A 22864-nucleotide genomic window follows, 5' to 3' on the forward strand; every position below is an offset into this window, starting at 1 on the left:
TGCTCTTCACAGATGCTCAGTGTCAACAATTATCAAAAATGATTCAAGACTCTCTTAGGCAAACAAATACTTGGAATACCAATTCTTCTACAGCTCAAATGACTGGTACTGATATATGTCCATTTAATAATACTTATTCTTGTTCAGTTGTAACTGTGCATTCAGTTGTCACTCCTGACAGCTCTTAGTTTACTACCTGGATCCTTGATTTAGGAGCCACAAATCATATTACTTGTCATCAGCATATTACTTGATTTAGCATATTCTGATTTAGAATACATCAGCATATTCTGCATACCTATATTTTAGAGTTATTAAAAGGGTGTAATTTGTCGTGCCAAAAATAGTTAGGGGATGCAAAGTGCAGTTATTTAAAGTATAGGTAAAAAATGCATTTCGGCCAAAACAGGGGGATGCATTTTGCAAATAACTCTAAAATTTAAAACAAATAGTTTTAGCCACTCATTATAAATTGTAATGAAACAGGACTACAGGAGTAGTTATATATTCTTACTTTTAAGATTAATAATTAATAAACTGAAGGCAACATGCCTTGGAATATTAGGCATATCGACTGAGATTTTCGCCATATATGTATTTGAATAAAATATAGTTTCATGTTATAATTATGGATTATGTGGAAATTTTGAGTATAAAATATTAAGTTATAAATTTTTTTTGGTTAATGTGAAATTCTGTGAAATAATATTAAGAAATGGGCAAAGCCTCGTTCTAGTTTGATGAGTCAGCTTAAGCTGTGATTGTCGGGCCGTCAAGTAGAAAGAGACTCATTATTCAAAAGATGGATTATAAGAGAATTATATACTAAGGTGTATAAATAATTGTGGTGACTAACATTTTGTGAATATGTGTTATTTGTGAGTAAGTGTCTGAATTTGTGAATTCGTGAGCTTTTAAATGTTTTTAAAAGGATTTTTACTTGATTTAAATTATGATTTAAATTAGGATTTATTGGTCCTCGTATATTTTTTAAAAAATATTATAATGCGATCAAGGAGTGAGATTTGCTTTGTTATCTCTAAATTAGTCCAAAGGACTTTTTAAAAATGATAGCGGTAATTGTTTAAATGTTCTGATATTTTAAAATGATTTTATGAAGTTTATTTATATTATTTGGGATTTATTTGTAAAACCCGTAGATATTAATTCGTTCGCTCAAAAATTTATTTTAATATATGGGAGAAGAGCTAATTTTATGCTCTTTATTTTAAAAATGGAACTCGTGATATTTTCTGATTTTATAAAGATGTTTTAATAGAAATTATTGATTTTAGAATAAAAGAGAGAAAAGAAAACAAAAATTCAAGAGATAGATGGCAAATTACCATACTACCCCTGCCATCTAATATACATACACCCCTTCCTTTATTTTTTTTCTTCCTTCCCCACCCGGTTTTCTTTTTTCCTCTCTCTCTCTCTCTCACTCTCGAGCATCTCTCTCTACTCTCGGAACTCTCTCTCTTCAATCTCTCGCTCATTTCTCTTCTATTTTCGATTTTAAACTCATAGTTATGAAGGTTTTGCTTCCTTTACACAAATATATGATTGCATGTAGCTATCTTTGAGTTTTCGAAAATCCCAAGTTCGGGTTTAGTTCAATTTTGGATGTAATCAAAGGGGATTTGATTTCTTAAGATTATTGGTGATGATTCTGTGATTGCATGTGTGTTTGTGGAGTTAAAAATTGATTAATGGTGGAGTTCGGTTGGTAATGAGACAAGGAGAATTGATGCTGCTATCCCACATTGCCATATCATTGCCAAGGTGTCAAGTTCAATTAGTGTGCCAGTAAGGCAGGGGCAGTCTAGTCTTTTTGTTATAAGTCTGTTAGTAGTAGTGGCAGAGTGTTTGTTATAAGGACGGTACCCTGCTCCTTTGTTGTATTGAATCAATTAATGCATATCTTTTTGTCCCAGACAAGTATCACTGCTTTCTCTCTCAAATGAATATGCAGCTAGCTTTCTTTTCCTAATTTACTCTTTATGGTATCAGAGCTGCTGTTGCTATTCCAGAGAAATTGAGATTGTTTTTCTTTTTGTGTGATACTGCAGATAAGCATTGATTCTGTTTCTTCCTGCTGTCTCTTATACTCAGTCTTTGTGTCTTCTTTGTCTTGTGTGTTTTTTGCATCTCTTCTTGCTTCAGATCTAGAACTGTTCTTGAGCCATGACAACAGGGAATAAATTCACATTTGCAGATATGCAAAACCCACTATTCCTACATCCTTCAGATGGTCCACTATCCATAAGTGTTCTCAAGCTACAAGGAGCTTCGGACTATCGAGCTTGGAGGAGGTCTATGGATATTCAACTGGCGTCTAAAAGAAAGCTAGGATTTGTGGATGGATCTGTGATAAAGAGCACGACTGACGAGACAGATGCAACTCAATGGGAGACCTGCAATAATATGGTAATCTCCTGGCTTCATAACAATATATCTGATGCTGTTAAGAGTTCCGTTTTGTTCATTAATCTTGCTAGTGAAGTATGGAGTCAGTTGGAATGGAGATTCATGTTAACAAACGGGTCTAGAAAATATAAGCTCAGTAAAGATTTGTTTATTCTGAAGCAAAATGAGTTGTCTATAGCTGATTATTATACTGTCATGAGTAGTTTGTGGGAAGAGATTGAGGCCATGAATGTGTTGCCTCGAGTTAATGTTGTAAGTGCAGAAATAACTGCATTTCTAAAAGCTGTTGAAACCATGAAGGAGGAGGCTCGTTTGTTCCAATTCTTAAATGGCCTTAATGAGGTTTATGGGCCTCAGAGGAGCCAACTGTTGATGTTATCACCATTACCCACTGTGGAAGGTGCTTGTGCTGTTCTGCAGCAAGAAGAGTCGCAAAGGGATGCTTTGAATGTTGGATCTGGAAGTGATGTTTCAGCCATGTATAGCAAAGGCCCTTATGAGAAAAATAATAATGTCTGTGTTGCTTGTAGTGTGAGGGGTCACTCTTCTGCTAAATGTTGGACAATACATGGCTATCCAAAATGGCACTACAAACACAACAAAACTGGTGGCAAATCGGGTGTGCCTGTTGGAAAATGGAGTGGTGATAAAATGAAAATGGCAAATGTAGCTCAAGTAACTGGAGATGTTGGTGAACAAGGAGGGGTTGTTTTCACTCCTCAACAGTTACAACAGTTGTTGTCTATGATGCCCAGACATGTCTCTGCAGAAGCAGACAGTCCATTTTCTGGAATGATTAACAGCTGCACTCGAGAAGCTCACACAAAGAGATGGATTATTGATTCAGGGGCAACAGACCATATGACTGCATCGTTGGAAAATCTTGTGAATGTTAGAAAAGCCCCTGAAAAGTTTACTATCAAGCTGCCAACGGGAGCCACGACGTTAATTACACATATTGGCGAGATAAGGTTGCAAAATGGGCTTAGACTGTGCAATGTGCTACATGTGCCTGATTTCAATCACAACCTTCTCTCAATTCACAAGCTGGCAAAGGATAATGACTGTGATATTATGTTCTATCCCGAAACTTGCATCATAGTAGACTCAAAATCCAAGAAAGTTAGAGCTGTGGGAAAAATCACAAATGGGCTGTATTACTTGATGGATAATAAAAATCAAGACATAGGCAGGCCTGTTACAAGTATGCAAGCAGAAGCATCTCAATGTTTGCTTAATCAGTTCAGTGTGTGGCATCACAGACTTGGGCACACACCTGGTGCCAAGCTCCAACTGATTTCAAGCATTAAGTCTCAACTTCAGGATCAAAATCTGGTTTGTGTGACCTGTCCTATGGCAAAAATGACAAAGTTGCCATTCTCTCAAAGTGAATCTCATGCAAGAGCTCGATTTGATTTGGTACATGTGGACACCTGGGGTACCTATAAAGTGTGCACTCGTGGAAAATATAGGTACTTCTTAACACTTTTTGATGACTACTCTCGTGTAACATGGGTTTATTTATTACAAAACAAGTCTGAATATATGCACACTATCTCTGCATTTTACAACTATGTCAAAAATCACCTTGATACTGGAATTAAAACTATTCGCTCAGACAATGCACTAGAATTTGCTGATAAAGCTTGCAGGGATTTCTATGCAAAGCACGGGATTACTCATCAAACATCCTGTGTGTCTCGCCCTCAGCAAAATGCCCGTGCAGAGCGCAAACATCGCCAAATTCTGGAGGTGGCTCGAGCGTTGAAATTCCAGGCTGGATTGCCATTGTCCTACTGGGGAGACTGTGTTATGACTGCAGTGTACATTATCAACAGGATTCCTACAACCGCCTTGAACAACAAAGTACCTTACGAGGTGTTGTTTGAAAAATCGGTTGATTATGAGGCTTTGGAAATATTTGGTTGCCTGGCATTTTCTGTAAATCCAGCACTCAAACACGACAAGTTTCAACCTCGTGGTGTGCCTTGTGTCTTCCTGGGTTATCCACCATCTCAAAAGGGGTTTCGGTTACTCAATCTGGTGACAAAGGAAATATTTGTCTCAAGAGACGCAGTGTTCAATGAACAGGTATTTCCGTTCAACACAAACCATATGAATCCGTATATGCATCCATTGCCATCTCTTGAGAACAAATCAAACCCGCTGTCCTATTGTGATGACATGTATGAGGCCGTAGAAGAACATCACACGGAGGGGGAGAGTGAGGAGATGACCACTGAGAGTGAGAAGAACAATGAGAACAATGATGTTGAGGTGGAAATGGATGAAAATGCTGCTGTCAATGAGGAAATTCCTCCTGTGAGACACTCAACTCGCCAATGCACACAACCACGATGGATGCAGGACTATGTGACGAATGCAAATGCAGTTGCTGTCACCACTCAACTTGTAGAGCCTCCATTTTACTGTTTTTTATCCACGTTGGTTAATCATGAAGACCCAGTTACTTTCAATCAAGCAATTAGATATGCTCACTGGATAGCCGCTATGAACGCAGAGCTAGATGCTCTTGAACTGAATGGCACCTGGGATATAGTGGAACTTCCTCCAGGAAAGCAAGCAATTGGATCTAAATGGCTCTACAAAACGAAATATAATCCTGATGGGTCAGTTGAAAGGTACAAGTCTCGACTGGTGATTTTGGGGTATAAACAAATCCATGGGATAGATTTCTCAGAAATATTTGCTCCAGTTGCGAAATTAACAACTGTTAGAGCTCTTCTTGCTGTGGCTGCAATGCAAAGCTGGATTGTTTGTCAGATGGATGTGAGCAACGCATTTCTAAATGGAGACTTGGATGAGGTGGTGTACATGAAAATGCCACCTGGGTATACTGGAATTGGAAGCCGTGTGACAGCATCCACTTGTCCTCAGGACAACAAGATCAAGCAAATGAAGGTGTGCAGGCTGAAGAAAGCTCTCTATGGCTTGAGACAGGCGCCGAGACAATGGTTTTCAAAGTTGTCCCTGACCTTGAAGACCATGGATTATGTGCAATCAAAGGCAGATTACAGCTTATTTTCGTATACTCAAGGAGACAACATTACAGTTGTACTCGTCTATGTGGATGATATACTCATCTCCGGGGACTCCACTTCAGACATAGCTGCTCTGAAAAAGCTACTGTCACAGAACTTTCACATGAAAGATTTGGGTTTCCCAAGATACTTCTTGGGCCTCGAAATTGATAGATCGAGCTCTGGATTCTTTGTATCTCAGAAGAAATATACCACTGACTTGCTGAAAGAGTTTGGGATGCAGAATGTAGCACCAATGAAACTTCCCATGGATGCTCACTTGAAGCTGACTCCATATAAGGGAGAGGTGTTGTCTGATCCAGGTCCTTATCAACATCTTATGGGAAAACTGATTTACTTGACGATCACTCGTCCAGACATTTCCTTCTCTGTCCACATCTTGACATAATTCATGCAGCAACCTACTTGTGTTCATATGCAAGCAGCAAAACACTTGTTGAGATACCTAGCTGGGAATCCTGGTCAGGGAGTCTTGCTGGCATGCATATCTGCGGCTCAACTGACTGCGTATTGTGACAGTGACTGGACAAGCTGCCCCACAACTCGAAAATCAACAAGTGGTTTCTGTATTTTACTAGGAAGCTCACCTATCTCATGGAAGACCAAAAAGCAATCTCTAGTAGCAAGATCAACAGCAGAATCAGAGTATCGAGCAATGGCTCTTACTGCCTGTGAAATCACCTGGTTGACTGCCCTACTCAAAGATATGGGGATTCAGCAGCTTCCTCTAACGCTGTTGAAGTGTGACAACAAGGTTGCACTGTCTATAGCTGCTAATCCAGTCCTCCATGAGCGCACAAAGCACATAGAGATAGACTGTCATTACATAAGGGACAAGATCAATGCAGGAGAGATCATCACGAAACATGTGCCCAGTTATGCTCAAGCTGCAGATATCCTTACAAAACCATTATCAGTAAAGCAACATTATGGGTTGCTAAACAAGCTGGGGGTGACCTCTCAGCTTGAGGGGGAGTAATGAGACAAGGAGAATTGATGTTGCTGTCCCACATTGCCATATCATTGCCAAGGTGTCAAGTTCAATTAGTGTGCCAGTAAGGCAGGGGCAGTCTAGTCTTTTTGTTATAAGTCTGTTAGTAGTAGTGGCAGAGTGTTTGTTATAAGGACGGTACCCTGCTCCTTTGTTGTGTTGAATCAATTAATGCATATCTTTTTGTACTAGACAAGTATCACTGCTTTCTCTCTCAAATGAATATGCAGCTAGCTTTCTTTTCCTAATTTACTCTTTAGTTGGAAACCCCAAAACGGGGCACCACCGTGCTTTGCCGTCGTCGGCGGTGAACCTCTGGTGAGCCGACGGGTACAATGATGTACATGAGTCCGAGAATTATACAAACTTTTTGTTTTAAACAAGTATCCTTGCATGCATGTTGATTTTAGTTCGAAAACCCCGTGTTTAGTTTCGGTTTTTAAAAGAAAATGGTTCAAATTGTTGTTGATCATTAGTCCTTGGTTTAGATCGAGTTCGATTCATGATTTTCGACCATGCATGTTGATTTTGTTAGTTGCATGTCATTTTAGTTGAAAAATCCGAATGTTACATAGTTTAAAAAAAAGAAATTGGTTTGAAACACTTGATTGAGTTGATATGGTTTATGATTTTGATTGGTATGGCGTGTGTAAGTTCGATTACGTGATCATTGATATTTGTTTGGGTGATTCTAGATTAACTGAGGCATGCATGTGTTTGTTCTTGGATTTTCTAAAATTTTAGAGTGTAAATTCCTAAGAATGGTTCAAATTTAGTATTTGGTATTTGGTTTAAGTCAAGATAGGTTCGATTTTAGTCAAAAAAGTATGCATGTTAGTGTTAAGTGGTTGCATGTTGATTTTCTAAAGAATTGATTCGGTTTTACCATATTTTTGGTTCGAATTTTATAAAAAATGATGGAAAAGATTGGTTTTAGGAATGATTAAAATTTGTACATGTGTCGAGTCACACATGGTAGCTTATATGGTTTAAGAAGTCGACTTGCTTTTTAGTACTAAATGATTATGTGATTCATGTTATGCTTGGTTTATGATAAGAGTCAAATGTTAAAAGTGATTACGAATATTTGATTACGATTGATTGATGTGGTTGATTGTATTAGAAGGGTAAGAGTAATTACGAGTACGTCATGTCCGACTCTCGACGAGTTAGTGAATATGTTGTATATGGTATCGAGTTACGCGAATCAGTGATTATTTGCTAAATGTAAAGCTTTGAGATAGTTGGCGATATAAAGAATATAAAGGTATATCTTATTATGTGCTACGTGTTATGTATGTGTATAAAAGATAAATGTTTATTGCGATTGGGGTAGAAGTCAGACGTTCTGAGAAACGTTGGGAATTGATCAAGTATCTAATTAGGGTTTTGTTTTGTATTGTAGTTTTGGATAGCGGAGACATTCAGGCTAGTAAAGGGAAGGAAATCTTAGGTGGCAGTAGCTCAGGTTCCATTAAATAGGAAAGCTTTTAAGGCAAGTAACTCTGCCTTCTATTATGAATTGATTACAGAAAGATTATTATTGATGCCATGATATAATAAAGGTTCTTTGTAAACCTTGTTATTGATTCTTATGAAAACCCTGTTATTGATCCTTGTGATAAACTTATTATCGATCCTTGTGACGAACCCTAATAATAACCTATTTGCTTCAAGTACGTATACCCTATCCTTGTATTATGTTAACTAATGATCCCTTGACCCTAAGAGAGTCTTTATGAACTTTTCATATGCTACATCTTGTTAACCTAGATTCCTTGATAATCCCTTATGCCTTGTTACGCATCGTTCTTTGGAACTATCCATATTGCGACCTTATACACCATGTTTAACATTTGATCGATATTCTTAACTTATGATCCATGCTTACTTTCGATTTGTTCACTTCATTTAAATTCTTAAATTGGATTTAAGAATGACTTTTGACTTAAAAGAGTCCAAATGATTTCACTTATCGATAATGTTAAAACTGAATTTAGTTAAACTTTCTTGTATTCCAACACAAAGGTTTTCCAAATGAATTCCTTGAAGATTGGATAGAGATATAAGAGGCTAGTGGGACTAGTCCAGTCATATAAGAGGCTAGCGGGGCTAGTCCAATATAAGGCTGAAATAATTTCATAGGTACCTTGATAACCGGATGGAGGTCAGTACGGGCTGATCAGCCGTATTACGTTTAAAAGATGGATATTCAAATCGAGAGTTCTTTAATATTTTATAAAAGAGGAAATGTATATGTTTGATAAAGCAGTTTGCTTCTTTTACTTGAAATGAAACAGATTGAATTGTATCTTCTTTAAAGTTATGAAATTTGATAGAGAACCCTGTCACTTTACTTTGTTATTGATTCTCGAAACTTGAATGATTGCTTCCTATAAAATGAGAAACTCCTTGAGAAACCCTTTATTGATTGTGCTGAATGTCGGTTTTCTCTCAACTTTGAATCCTGAAAGCCCGGGAACCTTTTCCAAAGCCTTTACCTAGCCATTAGTAGAATACTACCACCTAGCCTAGTTTTATTTTGAGATAGAATGCCTCATTTCCTAACCCCGAGATTGAGGGCGTCACATTAGGAATTGTGTAGGTAGGATAGGTAACTTGGGTTCAAGACAACGGGGCCTTGGGGACATTAGGTGCCTTGGGGCGTCAGGTTCCCTGGGCATTTGCACGATTGCCCTTGCGGCAACCGCTAACAGATTATTCCCGTGAGAAAACAAACATTCCATGTTTTGCTTAAGATTTGGCAAAACATGTCGTTAAATAGTCATTTTTCACTAGAGTTTGTGTTAGCGTTAATTTGAGCCATGCTTGTATTTTACACGTCATGCTGGAGTAAGTACATATCTATTCAAAATATAATTAATCAAAGTAAGATGAAATAATGGTATAATTATGACCAACTTGTAGAAAAAAAAAAGCACTATGTAGAACGTTAGGTATCAAGATCCTCTAAAAATTCAAAATATTAGTTATTTTTAATAATAAAACTTAGATATAAAAAAATTAATATTTTGTAAATATATTTTATCAAAATATATTACGAACTAAGTTACATTTTTTATCAATAGTTTTAGCCACTCGTTATTAATCTTGATTTGCTGAATTGTAGAATTCTCAGTTATTGGTGGAACACCTAATACTTCTTTCACTGCTTCCCAAATATCCCATGCCCGTAAATATGCTGTCATTTTGACTGCCCACACCTGATAGTTTTCTCCAGTGAAAACAGGGGGTGGAATGAGAGAATAAGAATTTGAACTCATTGAGTGAAAATGTTAATCAGAATACACTTCACTCGCTACGAACTTCACACAAATCCCTTAAGAAATAAGCTCTGATACCATATGTTAGTTTAGATTATAAAACTACTGCATAAACTGCTTTTTCATTGATCAGACTATTAAAACAACGACAATATACCCAACCCTGTTTTTTTACCTAAAGAGATCCTAAATAGTAGAAGTTATAATTACTCTAATAACTGCTAATTCAAAAAAACATAAACTGAACCAACCTGATAAATACTTAATAAAAACAACTGAGGCAGCAACTAAGACATATTTTAACATTCTACCAGTGAACTCTACCTAAATAGTACATTCAATTAGGACAGTCAATGGATCGGATCTGGATCGGATCAGCCTTGATCCATATCCTGATCCATTTAATTTTACCGGATTCGGATCCGGATCGGATTTTTATCGGATTTTTTATAGCCCGATCCATATCCGGATCCGTTAGGATCACGGATCATGGACCAGAGCTCCGATCCGTTTATTTTTAAAAAAAATTGAAATGTAAACATAATTTCTTATACTACACCTAATATATTATAAAAAAAAAATATTGAAAGCAAATATAATACGAAAATTAATTTAAAAGTTATACGATAAACTAAAATTTAATAACACCAAAACTAAAATACTAAATTTTGAATATAACACTAGACTGCGGTCTTTATTCTTCAGCAAATATAACACTGATGAAAACAAAGAAATTCATCCATGTAAGGAGTATGTCCCAAGAAACTGCAATGCACAGTTTTTATAGAAAATACCAGAAGCCAAACGTGTCATGCATGGTACCGTCTCTGTTGCCACAACCTTCTGCTCACTTTGACCATCCTCCCTTCTTTATTTTCTTCCATATAAATCTATATATAAATAGAAAAAGACACTTAACTGCTCTAAAATGTTAACAAAAAATAATATAAATTTATTATGAAAAGAAATTGAAAAACGGGCCGCCTCAATTTTTTCTCCAGACCTCGTGTACTACCCCATACGAAGATTATTCGGAAATCGATTTCGATTCGTTTCAGCTCCGATTCACTCCCGGACGACCCCGAATGGTCGCGAATGCAATTTCATAAATCCATAGGGACAAATTATTAAAAGAAATTTCATATATATATTATATATTTATATATAATAAGTTATCCGGATCGGATCATTAGCGGATCGGATCGGCCTAAATCCATATCCGGTACTTATCGGATCGGATCGTTACCCGATCAGATTTTTTTATAAGTGATCCATATCCGCTCCGTTAGCCTCCGGATCGGAACGGATCGGACCGGATTTCCGATCCATTGACAGCCCTACATTCAATTGTTAAAAATTGAATTTTACATATATTTTATATTTTTCAATTTTTGAGTCATAGTTTCAAATTTAGTTTTTATTACATGGTGTTAATTCCAAAAAATTATAATTCAACAAAATTAATTTAATTTACATGTATATTAAATTTTAATATTAAATTAGTTGCATCAATTTATTTTAAATAATGTGATGTTATTATTTTTTTAGTGTAGGGGAAGAATTCATTATTATAATTTTTTTAGCTTTTTTTGAATTATAACTACAAAATTTATTTAAATTTTATATTAAAATTCCTATTTTACCCTCATTATTTTAGTTGTAATTGTCAAAGAGGTGTATTTTGCTTACGAACTGAAAGTTAGGGGTTGAAAGCTGCAATTACCGTTCAAATACTAATATACCAACTTTACCCTTCAAACACTTAACGTTAACGGTCGTATTTGACGGAAAATTACAAAAGGGGTGCAACTTGAAACGGGTTTGAAAGTAATGGGATGCAATCTGCAATTGTTCAAAACAGGTATACAACTTTGAATTTTGGCCAAAACTAAGGGGTGCATTCTGCAATTCTCTCTAGATTTTATTACTTAGCAAAAGGAGAAACACATTTGTTCTCCTTACCTTTTAAAATAAAGAGTAAATTGCAGTTCGCATCCCTTTGGTTTAGTCAATTGGCACTTTGGTACCACTTCTTTCACTAATTGCAGTTTGCACCCAGGACTTAAATTGGCGCTGCAAAACGCACCCTTTTGACCCACTTCCGTCAAAGTTGACTGTTATCTGTCTAACGTCGGGGGTATTTCAGTCTTTTCATAATGTAATTTATATTTTAATTGGCATATGAATGTTAAAAGGAAGCGTCACTTACATTGTCTCCTAAATCAAACCTCAATTAAGTTATGTAATGTATTTGAACCCTAATTCTCAAATTACAAACACCAAATCCCATTAATTTAGAGCTATGAGAGGTCGATTGAGAGGTGTATTCGATGCTGATCATGTAATAAGTCCCGCGAAATCGAAGAATGAAGTTGAATCCGGTAAAACTCATGAGAAATCGAAGAATGAAGTTGAAGATGGGGGTGTTGTGGTCGATTTTGGTCTTTCTGATGGCAAAGAGTATCTGACATATGAGGGTAATTTTCTTTCTTCCATTTTTTTAATCACCTTGCATGTTAACGTAGTTGCGGATTAATATATGTTCTTACATGCAATATGATACATGTTAAAGTGTTGTATTGGTGTGTGTTTTAACATGATTTTTTTTTCTTGTTAAAGTATATTCAATTTATATTTGCATGTGGCTTATGTGTGTTGCAGAAATTAGTCCTTACTTTACGATTAAACTGTATTTTGATGGAAAATTCAACAAAGACTTTACTTCGTATTTTGGTGGGAAGATTACGTATTTTGATATGTGTTCTGTTCAAAAATTGACATTGACTGAAATGGAAGCTATGTCTGGAGAAATAGGATGTAGTAACAGAATACTGGATTTTTGGTTTTTGTCGAATGAACTGGATGTGTGTGCTGATAATTTATTTCCTCTAGAGACTCAAAGAGATTTTGATATAATAATTGACTGGGTTGAGTCTGGTTACAAAATGGTAACCATGTATGCAACCTCAAATTGTCCTGATTGTGATGATGAAAATATGGATTTCTCCTTCACACAATTGACTATAGATGAAAGAATTAAGAGGATAGAAGACATTATAGTTGAAGTAGAAGGAGATTTGAATGAGTTGATGGAAGAGGCTGTAAAAGAATCAGAAGAATCAGGAGGAGATAAAGTAAGCTTCCTTGGTGACAGCTCCAACATGGACTCCAGTGATGGTCAATGTCCTAAACCTAAGAAGAGAGTGAAGAGAGTGCCACCTCTCAATCCACCTTACAGGAGTAGAAGGAGAGGTAGATATTCTATGTTGAGGGGATTGTTCAAGAACACAGAAGATACACCTGTCATACTTGATGGTGATGATGACAACAAAAAGAGTGGGAAGGAAAAACCTAAATGTTTGATGAATTTGTACTAGACTTGTGTTCTTCAATATCTACTAGACTTAAGCTTTTATTTTGTGCTAAACCTTGGGATTCAGTTCACATCTTTTGTGATCACTCGTGATGAGACTTTTGTTGAACTATGGCTGTAAACGTATGAGATGTGAGTTTGTTCTCACTTTTGTGGTATCTTGTATTTGATGAACATTTATGCTATCTCATCTGTTTTCTTCCCATCTGTTTGTCATTTTTCAGTTCACATTTATAGCATCTCATCAATTCAAATTCAATTCAGCACTTAAATTTCATAACTACTAAACCAACTACATCAATATCATATTGGTTAAAAATACAAAATGATCAACAAAACAATAAATTAACTAAATATCAATAAAACCATGTTTCTTACAATCAAGATCAACTAAACACATTGTTCTTCTACATTAATAAAAGGCAACTAAATTATTACTTCTCCTCTATAGCTTCAGTCTTGCAAATCCAGTAGAGTAGTATTGCAATCCATGTTACAATCAACAAAGTAAGTGGTAACTTGCTCCCTGGCTTTTCATCAAACACTTTGTAGCCCAGATTCTTACATACTTCACCTTCATCCAAACAAACATCAGCCCTCTGAATTTCAGCTTCTTTTTATAGACTTTCAAGATGGTTAATCCGACGCAAAAGACCGGGAATGATTATTCTTGCTCGCTTACACAATGGACCATCCAACCATCTGAAATAACTACATCGAGTACATGAGATAAAACGTCGGCCAACATTGGCAGTTGTCCAAGCCGTTTTAGCATGAATCCATGCTCCACAAACACACCTTTCAGTCATTTTTTCTTAATGGTTTTAGCACAAAAATGCCATATACAAACATATTTACAAGGGGGGAGGTTACAAAATTTAAGACCAATAAGCCCCTATCATATTTCTCACTAACGGTCATATTTGACGGTGCACTGACGAAAGGGTGCGTTTTGCAGCGCCAATTTAAGTCCTGGGTGCAAACTGCAATTAGTGAAAGAAGTGGTACCAAAGTGCTTATTGTCTAAACCAAAGGGATGTGAACTGTAATTTACTCAGAAATAAATTATGTTTGTTGAATGACCAATATTAAAGTTGATTGTCAGTTGTCCAATGACCTTCGTAATTTTAAAAAATATTACAACTGCTTTCTTCCAGTGATTCCGTTCTCGGGGTGCATCAAATGATTTTAAAATGATGGGGCAACGTATATTTATTTTCATTGTTGGTGGGGCGACAAGATCAGAGGTAAGTTCTTCTCTTCTGGATATATAATATACTGTAAGGACTTGTGCCCCTTGATTGACTGTAGTTTTTTTTCTGTTCGCAGCTACGGGTTTGTCACAAGCTCACAACAAAATTAAGAAGGGAAATAGTCCTTGGTTCGACAAGTGTTGATGATTCATCCCACTACATTGCGGTAGCTATTTTTTCCAAATTTCTCTTATTCTTCTGCTTTTTCTCCTTCCTCTGTAGCCTTTCTTATCCTTTACAGTTTTCCATACTATTTAGTACGGAAAACCGTAAAGGATTTATGACGGTGCCTGGATAAACACATATTCATAAACACATTTCATACTCGAATTGGCCGCCTCTAGAATCTTGGCATTCCTAAGTTATTTAAGATGGTGCCTGGATAGAAGTTTCTGCCATGTAATTATACAGAATGTCCACTGAGAATTCCTTTTTATTGGTTGATGTGTTTCACCTTTTACAATGACTAACACTAAACCTGAGAAGTACAAGGCTAGGAGTGAGAGCGTGATGGTGATAAGTAGGAGCTGGAATGATAGGAGGAGAAGAAGCACACTTCTGGTGTATCCAGAAATCACACGTGTAGCACACATAGGAATAATTTTTATCAGTTAATCGTGTTGTTCATTGATCGGCTAAAATTTCAATGAAAAATGTTAGTTATGTCTTTTCCTACAACGTACACATAATAACTTGAGTTTGTTGTTTTAAAAACCAATGCAAGCGTGTGTGCTTGATCGTCAATACTATGTTTGATCGTTTCTCCTAACTTGACATTTTGGCATGAAATGGGGCAATCTTCATGAAAAGATTGATCACTGTCAAATGTAATGCAGTTTCAGAGATTGAGCAAGAGATAGTGAGAGAGAGAGAGAGAATGAGAGAGAGAGAGAGAACATTGTAACTAAATTGTAAATCTACATCTCTTAAAATGATTCCGTTACAAGAAAATAGTTATATAGGCTTGGAGCCATACAAGTGTGATACTACATTTCTAACTAACTTTCCCCCCATTTCTCTATTTCTATATTTCAATATTTAATAGTCTAATATCCCCCCTCAAGTTGAATGATTCTGAAACAAGTTGCAGACATTCAACTTGGAAAGAAAGAACTTGATAACAGCAGCACTTGTTGCCTTGGTGAACATATCAGCAGGCTGCTGTCCTAAGGCCAAGTGTAACATCTGAATAATTCCCTTTTTGAGTTTTTCACGAACCAAGTGACAGTCGATTTCGATGTGCTTAGTTCGTTCGTGAAATACTGGATTAGATGCTATATACAATGCTGACTTGTTGTCACAATAAAGAGAAGCTGGCATAGTATGATTTAGCTGAAAGTCATTAAGTAAAGCCAGGAGCCAAGTTATTTCACAGCACGTATCTGCCATGGCCCTGTATTCTGCCTCAGCAGACGAACGAGATACAGTTGGCTGCTTTTTGCTACGCCAAGAAACAAGAGAAGATCCAATGGTGATGCAGAAACCAGTAAGTGATTGTCTGGACTCTGGACAACCAACCCAGTCAGAGTCAGTATATGCTGTTATCTGTAAATTTCCGGTGGCAGAAATGAGCAATCCTTGTCCAGGTGCCTGTTTTAAATATCTAAGTACTCGATAAAAAGCTTGCAAATGATCCGAACGAGATTTTGAAAGAAACTGAGACAGTACATGGACTGCATATGATAAGTCAGGTCGAGTGATGGTAAGATAGATCAAACGACCCACTAATCTTCTATACATTACAGTATCAGTATCAGATAGGAAAACAGATGAGTTGTCAATAAGTTTGTGGTTTTGCTCAATTGGAATAACAGAAGGTTTAGATCCAGATAAGCCAGTTTCCTTGATAAGATCAATAGCATATTTACGTTGGTTGAGATAAAAGCCAGTGGTTGACCTGGCAACTTCAATGCCTAAGAAATACCTGAGAGTACCCAAGTCCTTGATCTTGAATTTGGTCTTGAGAAATGCTTTCATAGCATTAATATGTTCAGTAGATGAGCCAGTAACCAATATATCATCAACATAGATTAATACAGCCATGAATATGGAATTACTAGTGAAGGTGAATAAGCTGTTATCACTTTGAGACTGTTTAAATCCATAACTCTGTAAAGCTGTAGAAAGTTTCAACACCTAGGAGCCTGTTTTAAGCCATATAGTGATTTCCTTAATTTGCACACAAACTGAGATGAAACAGATTGATGTGTTGTAGATAGAACTCTGTATCCAGGAGGTAGTTCATATATACTATTTCATTTAGATCTCCATGGAGAAATGCATTAGTAACATCCATTTGAGTGACATTCCAGGCCTTTTTAGCAGCAACAGCCAAGAACACTCTCACAGTGACCATCTTTGCAACAGGTGCAAAGGTATCAAAATAATCAACTCCAAATTCTTGAGTGAATCCTTTGACTACTAACCTAGCCTTGTATCTTTCTACTGAACCATCTGGATTATATTTTACTTTAAACAACCATTTGCAGTCAATGACATATTGATTTGATGGTAAAGTAACCAACTCCCAAGTTTAATTTGATTCCAAAGCTTGAATTTCAGTTTTCATTGCAGCACACCAGTTAGGATCTATAACAGCTTGCTTAAAAGAATAAGGCACTTGAATCTGAGATGTCTTGGTTACATAAGCTTTGTATGAAGAAGATATATTCTCATAAGATATGTACTGATGGAGAGGATAAAGACAAATAGATGCAGAATAGGTGGAGCAGGCTGTAGCAGATGGTAAACCAACATAATCCTTGAATTTTGATGGAACAGTTTTATTCCTTACTGGTCTAGCAAGAACCTGAGGTTCAGTATTATCAGAGTCTAACACTTGAGATGGAGAGTCTAATACTTGAGATTCTAAGGTATGACCAGCAGGTGAATCAATGAATGATTGCTCAACATTAACATCAACAGGATTAATATCCTCAAGAGTACTTTCACAGATAGTGAATAAAGGAGTAAAAGCATGAGATTTATTTAAAAAAGGAAACACTGTTTCAACAAATCTGACATCTCTGGATATAAAGCATTTCTTAGTTGATAAATTAAGAATTCTGTAACCCTTTTTGGCATAAGGGTATCCTAAGAAAATACCTTTAATAGCTCTAGAACTTAGTTTGTCAGTGTCAGTAACATTTGTTGCATAGCAAAGACAACCAAACATCTTAAGATGATCATAATCTGGCAATTTTTTATATAGTAATTCAAAAGGTGTTTTATATTGAAGTAATTTGACAGGTAACAGGTTGATAATATGAGCAGCAGTCAAAATAAAATCTCCCCAGAATGAATTAGGAAGATGGGATTGAAACTTAAGGGCTCTAGCAATGTTAAGGAGTTGTTGATGTTTTCTTTCAACCCTCCCATTTTGCTGAGGTGTATGAGCACAACTCATTTGGTGAATGATACCTTGAGACTGAAGAAGTTCAGTAACAGCATGATTGGTAAACTCAGTACCATTATCAGACCTGAGGATTTTAACAGAAGTGAATTGATTTTTTGCATACTCAAGAAAATTTTTGATCAGATTTGGAACTTGAGTTTTATGCTGAAATAAGAATATCCAGGTAGCTCTGGAATGATCATCCACTATGGTTAAAAAATATGAACATTTATTATGAGTAACCTGTTTGTAAGGTCCCCATACATCAATATGGATCATATCAAACACATTGCTACTATAGGAATTACTGGAATCAAAAGATAGCATGTGTTGTTTTGAAAAATGACAGATATCACATGAAGAAAAATCACAGTATTTTACATGTACATCAGGAAGTTTAGTTAAGACATCAACAGAAGGATGTCCTAACCTATTGTGCCACAAATTGACAGAATTAGAATTGGAAGTACAAGCACTATGAGCAAAAGAATTACAAGTTTGAGAATGATCTGATGAGACTAAAGCAGATGAAGTTGAGACTTGAAAGAGATCAGGGAGTTGCAATTTGTATAGACCATCTTGCAAGTTACCAATCTCTTTCTCCCTCTTCAAGATAAGGACCTGCAAAATACATGTATGTTCAGTAAAAATAACATGACATGATAGATGTTTTGTGAGTTGTGATGTTGAAATGAGATTGCAATGAAAGGAAGGCACACATAGGACTTCAAAAAGAGTGAAAGAAGAGGTCAGCTGAACATTTCCTATGTGAGTGATAGGAACAGTTGTATTATTTGGCAAGTGCAATACTGATTTCACAGATTTAGAATTACTCAAGACTGTGTAGTCAAATGTTATGTGATTAGTAGCTCCTGAGTCTATTATCCAGTCATATGCAGCTAGAGGATTACTCATACCAGTAGTATTAGCACAAACTGTTGTAGAAAATACTGCAGATGAGAAGATCATACCAGACATATGAGCATTTGAGGAACCAGGTGTCTGGCATTGAGATTGCTTGATTGATTCTTGAATCATTTTAGCAAGTTGCTGGCATTGAGTATCAGAGAAGGCATTGAGAGTAGCATTTGAGTTGTGTTCTTTGTGAGAAGTATCAATTTTGTCTTCATTAAGACTCACATGAGCAACAACTACAGATTTGTTTCCTGCATTTTGCTTTCTTGGTTTAGGCTTAGGTTTGCCATACATTTTGTGCCACTCTAGATAGCCATGGAGACAGAAGCATTTGTCTCTGGAGTGTCCTGTCATTTGACAGTAATCACAAGTAAAAGCAGAATCACCTGTTTTCCTTTGACCAACATTGTTTATCCCTTTAGTTCTGAAATTGGGGTTAAATTTCACATTCATTGCCATGTTTTCTGTCACAGGAGTATTAGAGATAGAAGCAAAATCTCTTTGAGATTCTTGTTGAAGAAGCAAGGAGAATGCCTGATTGAGTGATGGTATTGGTTTCATTAGAAGCAACTGTCCCCTAATTGTAGTAAATGCATCACTCAGTCCCATAAGAAACTGACTTAGTTTCAGTATTTCTTCATACTGATTCAATTTCTGAGCACTCTGACATGAATAGTTGGTTGTTACACAGGTACATTTTGGAATAGGTGCTAGATTATCAATTTCAGCAACAAGTGTCTTGAACTTAGTAAGGTAAGATGTAACAGAGAGATTGCCTTGTTGTAGAGAAGACAAATCTTTGCGAAATTGAAATGTCCTAGGCATGTTGCTCTGAGAGAATCTAGTAGCCAAATCTTCCCAGATTTGTTGAGCAGTAGAGAGATAAGCCACACTATTTCTTATTTCAGTGGATATTGAATTCGACAACCAAGACACAACCATATCATTGCAGCGATTCCACATTGCAATTTGAATGTTATTATCAGTAGGCTTGCTAACAGAGCCATCAATGAATCCTAGCTTAAGTTTAGCAGATAAGGCTATAGACACAGATCGACTCCATTGATGATAATTTTGCTCAGTTAAGAGCATTGTAACCAAAGGTGTGCCAGGATTATCAGAACTTTGTAGAAAATAAGGATGATTAGTATCAATTGATACAGTATTAGATGATGTACCAGCAGTTGCAGTAGCATATGATCGAGTCATGATCAAAACACAATTAGATGCACACAATAAGCAGATAACAGATGCTATACAATACGTATAACAATTGTACGTATGATCAGAACAACAATATTACAATACTGAACAAGGATTGATAACAAATGAGTATGAGAAAGACTTAGAGTTTGTAGAGATTACAATCGCAGAGATCTCGCTCTTGAAGAAATCACAGATTGATAGCGGAAGTAAATGTTGTGTTCAGCAGTCGATTTCTCGCTCTGATACCATGTCAAATGTAATGCAGTTTCAGAGATTGAGCAAGAGATAGTGAGAGAGAGAGAAAGAGAATGAGAGAGAGAGAACATTGTAACTAAATTGTAAATCTAAATCTCTTAAAATGATTCTGTTATAAGAAAAGAGTTATATAGGCTTGGAGCCATACAAGTGTGATACTACATTTCTAACTAACTTTCCCCCCATTTCTCTATTTCTATATTTCAATATTTAATAGTCTAATAATCACATTCATCACAATGATAAAGCAACTCCTGGTTGTCAACTTGTTCTTCGCATATTTGACAGTAAATTACTCCCTCGTAGAAGAAGGGAGGCCTCAGCTTAGGGAGTGATCATCATATCTGTGTTTCACCATACTTGGAAAAAATACACACCATATGCTAATCTGGAAGGCACTACAAGTTTCACATGCGTATTCCATTTCTTTAGAAATACGATAGTTACTTAGACTACATATAAAATCGGAGAAGGGACGCTGAACAAGGGAGTGGTGCTTATGAGATTTATGTCTAATCCTGGTGGGTAAGAATGCACATCGGATATCAATTCCGATATCACAAGTCTGGCATAAATAATAGAATCCATTCGTGGCATACTTGCAGATTCCACATGTCAGATAACTATATAACTTTTTCTTATTCCTATATAAAAGAGAGAGTAAATGCTGGGGTGAAATGGGGATGCTCCTATTGGTAGCTTATGTGGCAACTTATTGGCACAGAAGGAGTGGAGAAAGAAGTCATACTGGATGCATGCATAGTAACACGGATCAAATAACGTAATGGGTTGAACACACCCATCGCATATCAACACCCTTCTATCATCACCACCACCATCATCATTATCATCATTGTCATTGTTATTATTCACACTAACTGTAAGCTGATGCAGTTCTAATGGATGTTCCTGGTGACTCCAGTGTTTTTCAATAATATGTGGATCATTAGCTATCATTGATGTATTAGCATTGTTTCCGCCCTCACCTTGAAATTCAACTCGCAACTTGCTACACTGGGTGATAATTAGATCGAATAATGATTCTTTGCCAGGCAGAGGAAATTGTACCAAGTCAGGTTCATCGTCAACAATGCCATTTTCTTCAATCTCATTTCTGAAAACAGCAAATTGGAATATAGTCGAGGGGTGATAATTGTAAAGACATTAGCTCATGCCAAATTAGAAAACAATTAATCTTCTTAGCAAATATATATAAAAAAATAAAGATACTAACCCCAAAGATATTGTGGACGTTGAACAATTAATATGCACAAAAAATGTGCATTTGTGACAGTAATAAGACCAGCACAAGGAGTGAACTCGTTTATTGCAGATGGCACATAATCGACCAAAATAACGATGCATGACAGGAATTGAGAAGATAAGAGTGAGAGGGTGATGGTGATAAGTAGGAGCTGGAATGATGGGAGGAGAAGAAGCACACTTCTCGTGTATCCAGAAATCACAGGTGTAGCATACATAGGAATAATCTTTATCTTCCTCCCAACAAGCATCACACTTAAACAAAGCCTGCCTCTGTGATGTCAGTGAATGCTCCTTGTGACCTTCATGACGAATCACTTTCTGTTCATAAACATAAATAGAAAGAAAAGCGCAGACAACACACACGTCAAAATCACATTGAACACAAGCATAAGCAAAACGAACGTGACTACTACAAACATCACACGTGCAGGATGCAGGGCGTGGTAGTAGAACAAGGGGGTGTAAGTCCAGCTTATCACGAATAATCTGTTTGGGTAATTCAGCACAAGTCTTGTGGAGGTAGTAATTTTGACAATTTATATAAACAATGTTACTACAGGTATACGTTGGAGAGCCAATAACAGGTTTGTTACAAAGACAACATTTAGCATCAGCTCCAATAACATCATCCTCTTTTAGCACCAGTGGGTGCTTCGGATGGCTAAAGTGCTCTATCTCTACTGTTGAACAACTCATTATTCCAGATGAGAGAGGACAAGAAATGAGTTTAGACTTTGTTGTAGTGTTTGTGTCGGAACTGTAACATCAGTAGCAAGTTCACACTTCCCATAAGTTCAATACATAAATTTACAGTATTTTTTTATCATCGGTAGGAGGAAATTCCGGATCAAGGCATGTTGTTGCCGCATGAAGGTCAACTTTTCACATGCTATTATTCTTATTTCTCAATTTTCAAGATCAAACTCTATTTTCAAGTGAATTATTGGAGAAGATGACTAATTTTCTGAAGATGCCTGATAAACAAGTAAAATAAAAAAAACAACAGGAATGCAAAAACTTGCAAGTGACTTCAAACTGTTTACTCAGCATGTAGACTTACCAGAGCATCAAGTTTGCCAATATTCGCCGCTCATCAATAATATTAATATATTGGTTTATTTTTATACAACTGTAATTTTGATACCATAGGGCCGAACGAAACGGAACCGAAACCGAAACCGAAAAACCGAATCGAACTGTGCTAATTCGGTTCAGTTCGTTCCCGATTTTTCAGAAATCCGGTCTATTCGGTCCGGACTGAATAGACCGAAATAAAATCCAGTGCAATCCGATTCTTTTAAAAAATATTTCGGTCCGGACCGAATAGACCAAATTATATATATATATACTATAATTTTATATTATATACATTTTACATTTATCTTAAAAATTATAATCATAATTTTTAGTTTATAATTGTATTTATACACTTTTA

The 22864-nt window shown here is 36.3% G+C and overlaps 1 protein-coding gene across 1 annotated transcript; it reads right to left on the reverse strand.

Annotated features, from left to right (window-relative positions):
* Window positions 1-20575: 20575 nt before the first annotated feature.
* On the reverse strand, window positions 20576-22177 carry LOC141667745 (uncharacterized). The gene is made up of 2 exons (XM_074474354.1): window positions 21398-22177; window positions 20576-21277 (listed from the first exon to the last, which is right to left on the reverse strand). Exons 1-2 carry the CDS (start codon window positions 22123-22125, stop codon window positions 20779-20781), a joined length of 1227 nt encoding a protein of 408 aa, XP_074330455.1. The 5' UTR covers window positions 22126-22177; the 3' UTR covers window positions 20576-20778.
* Between the last annotated feature and the right edge of the window lie 687 nt (window positions 22178-22864).

This window comes from Apium graveolens, chromosome 6, assembly GCF_009905375.1.
Source record: "Apium graveolens cultivar Ventura chromosome 6, ASM990537v1, whole genome shotgun sequence".
Taxonomy (NCBI): domain Eukaryota; kingdom Viridiplantae; phylum Streptophyta; class Magnoliopsida; order Apiales; family Apiaceae; genus Apium; species Apium graveolens.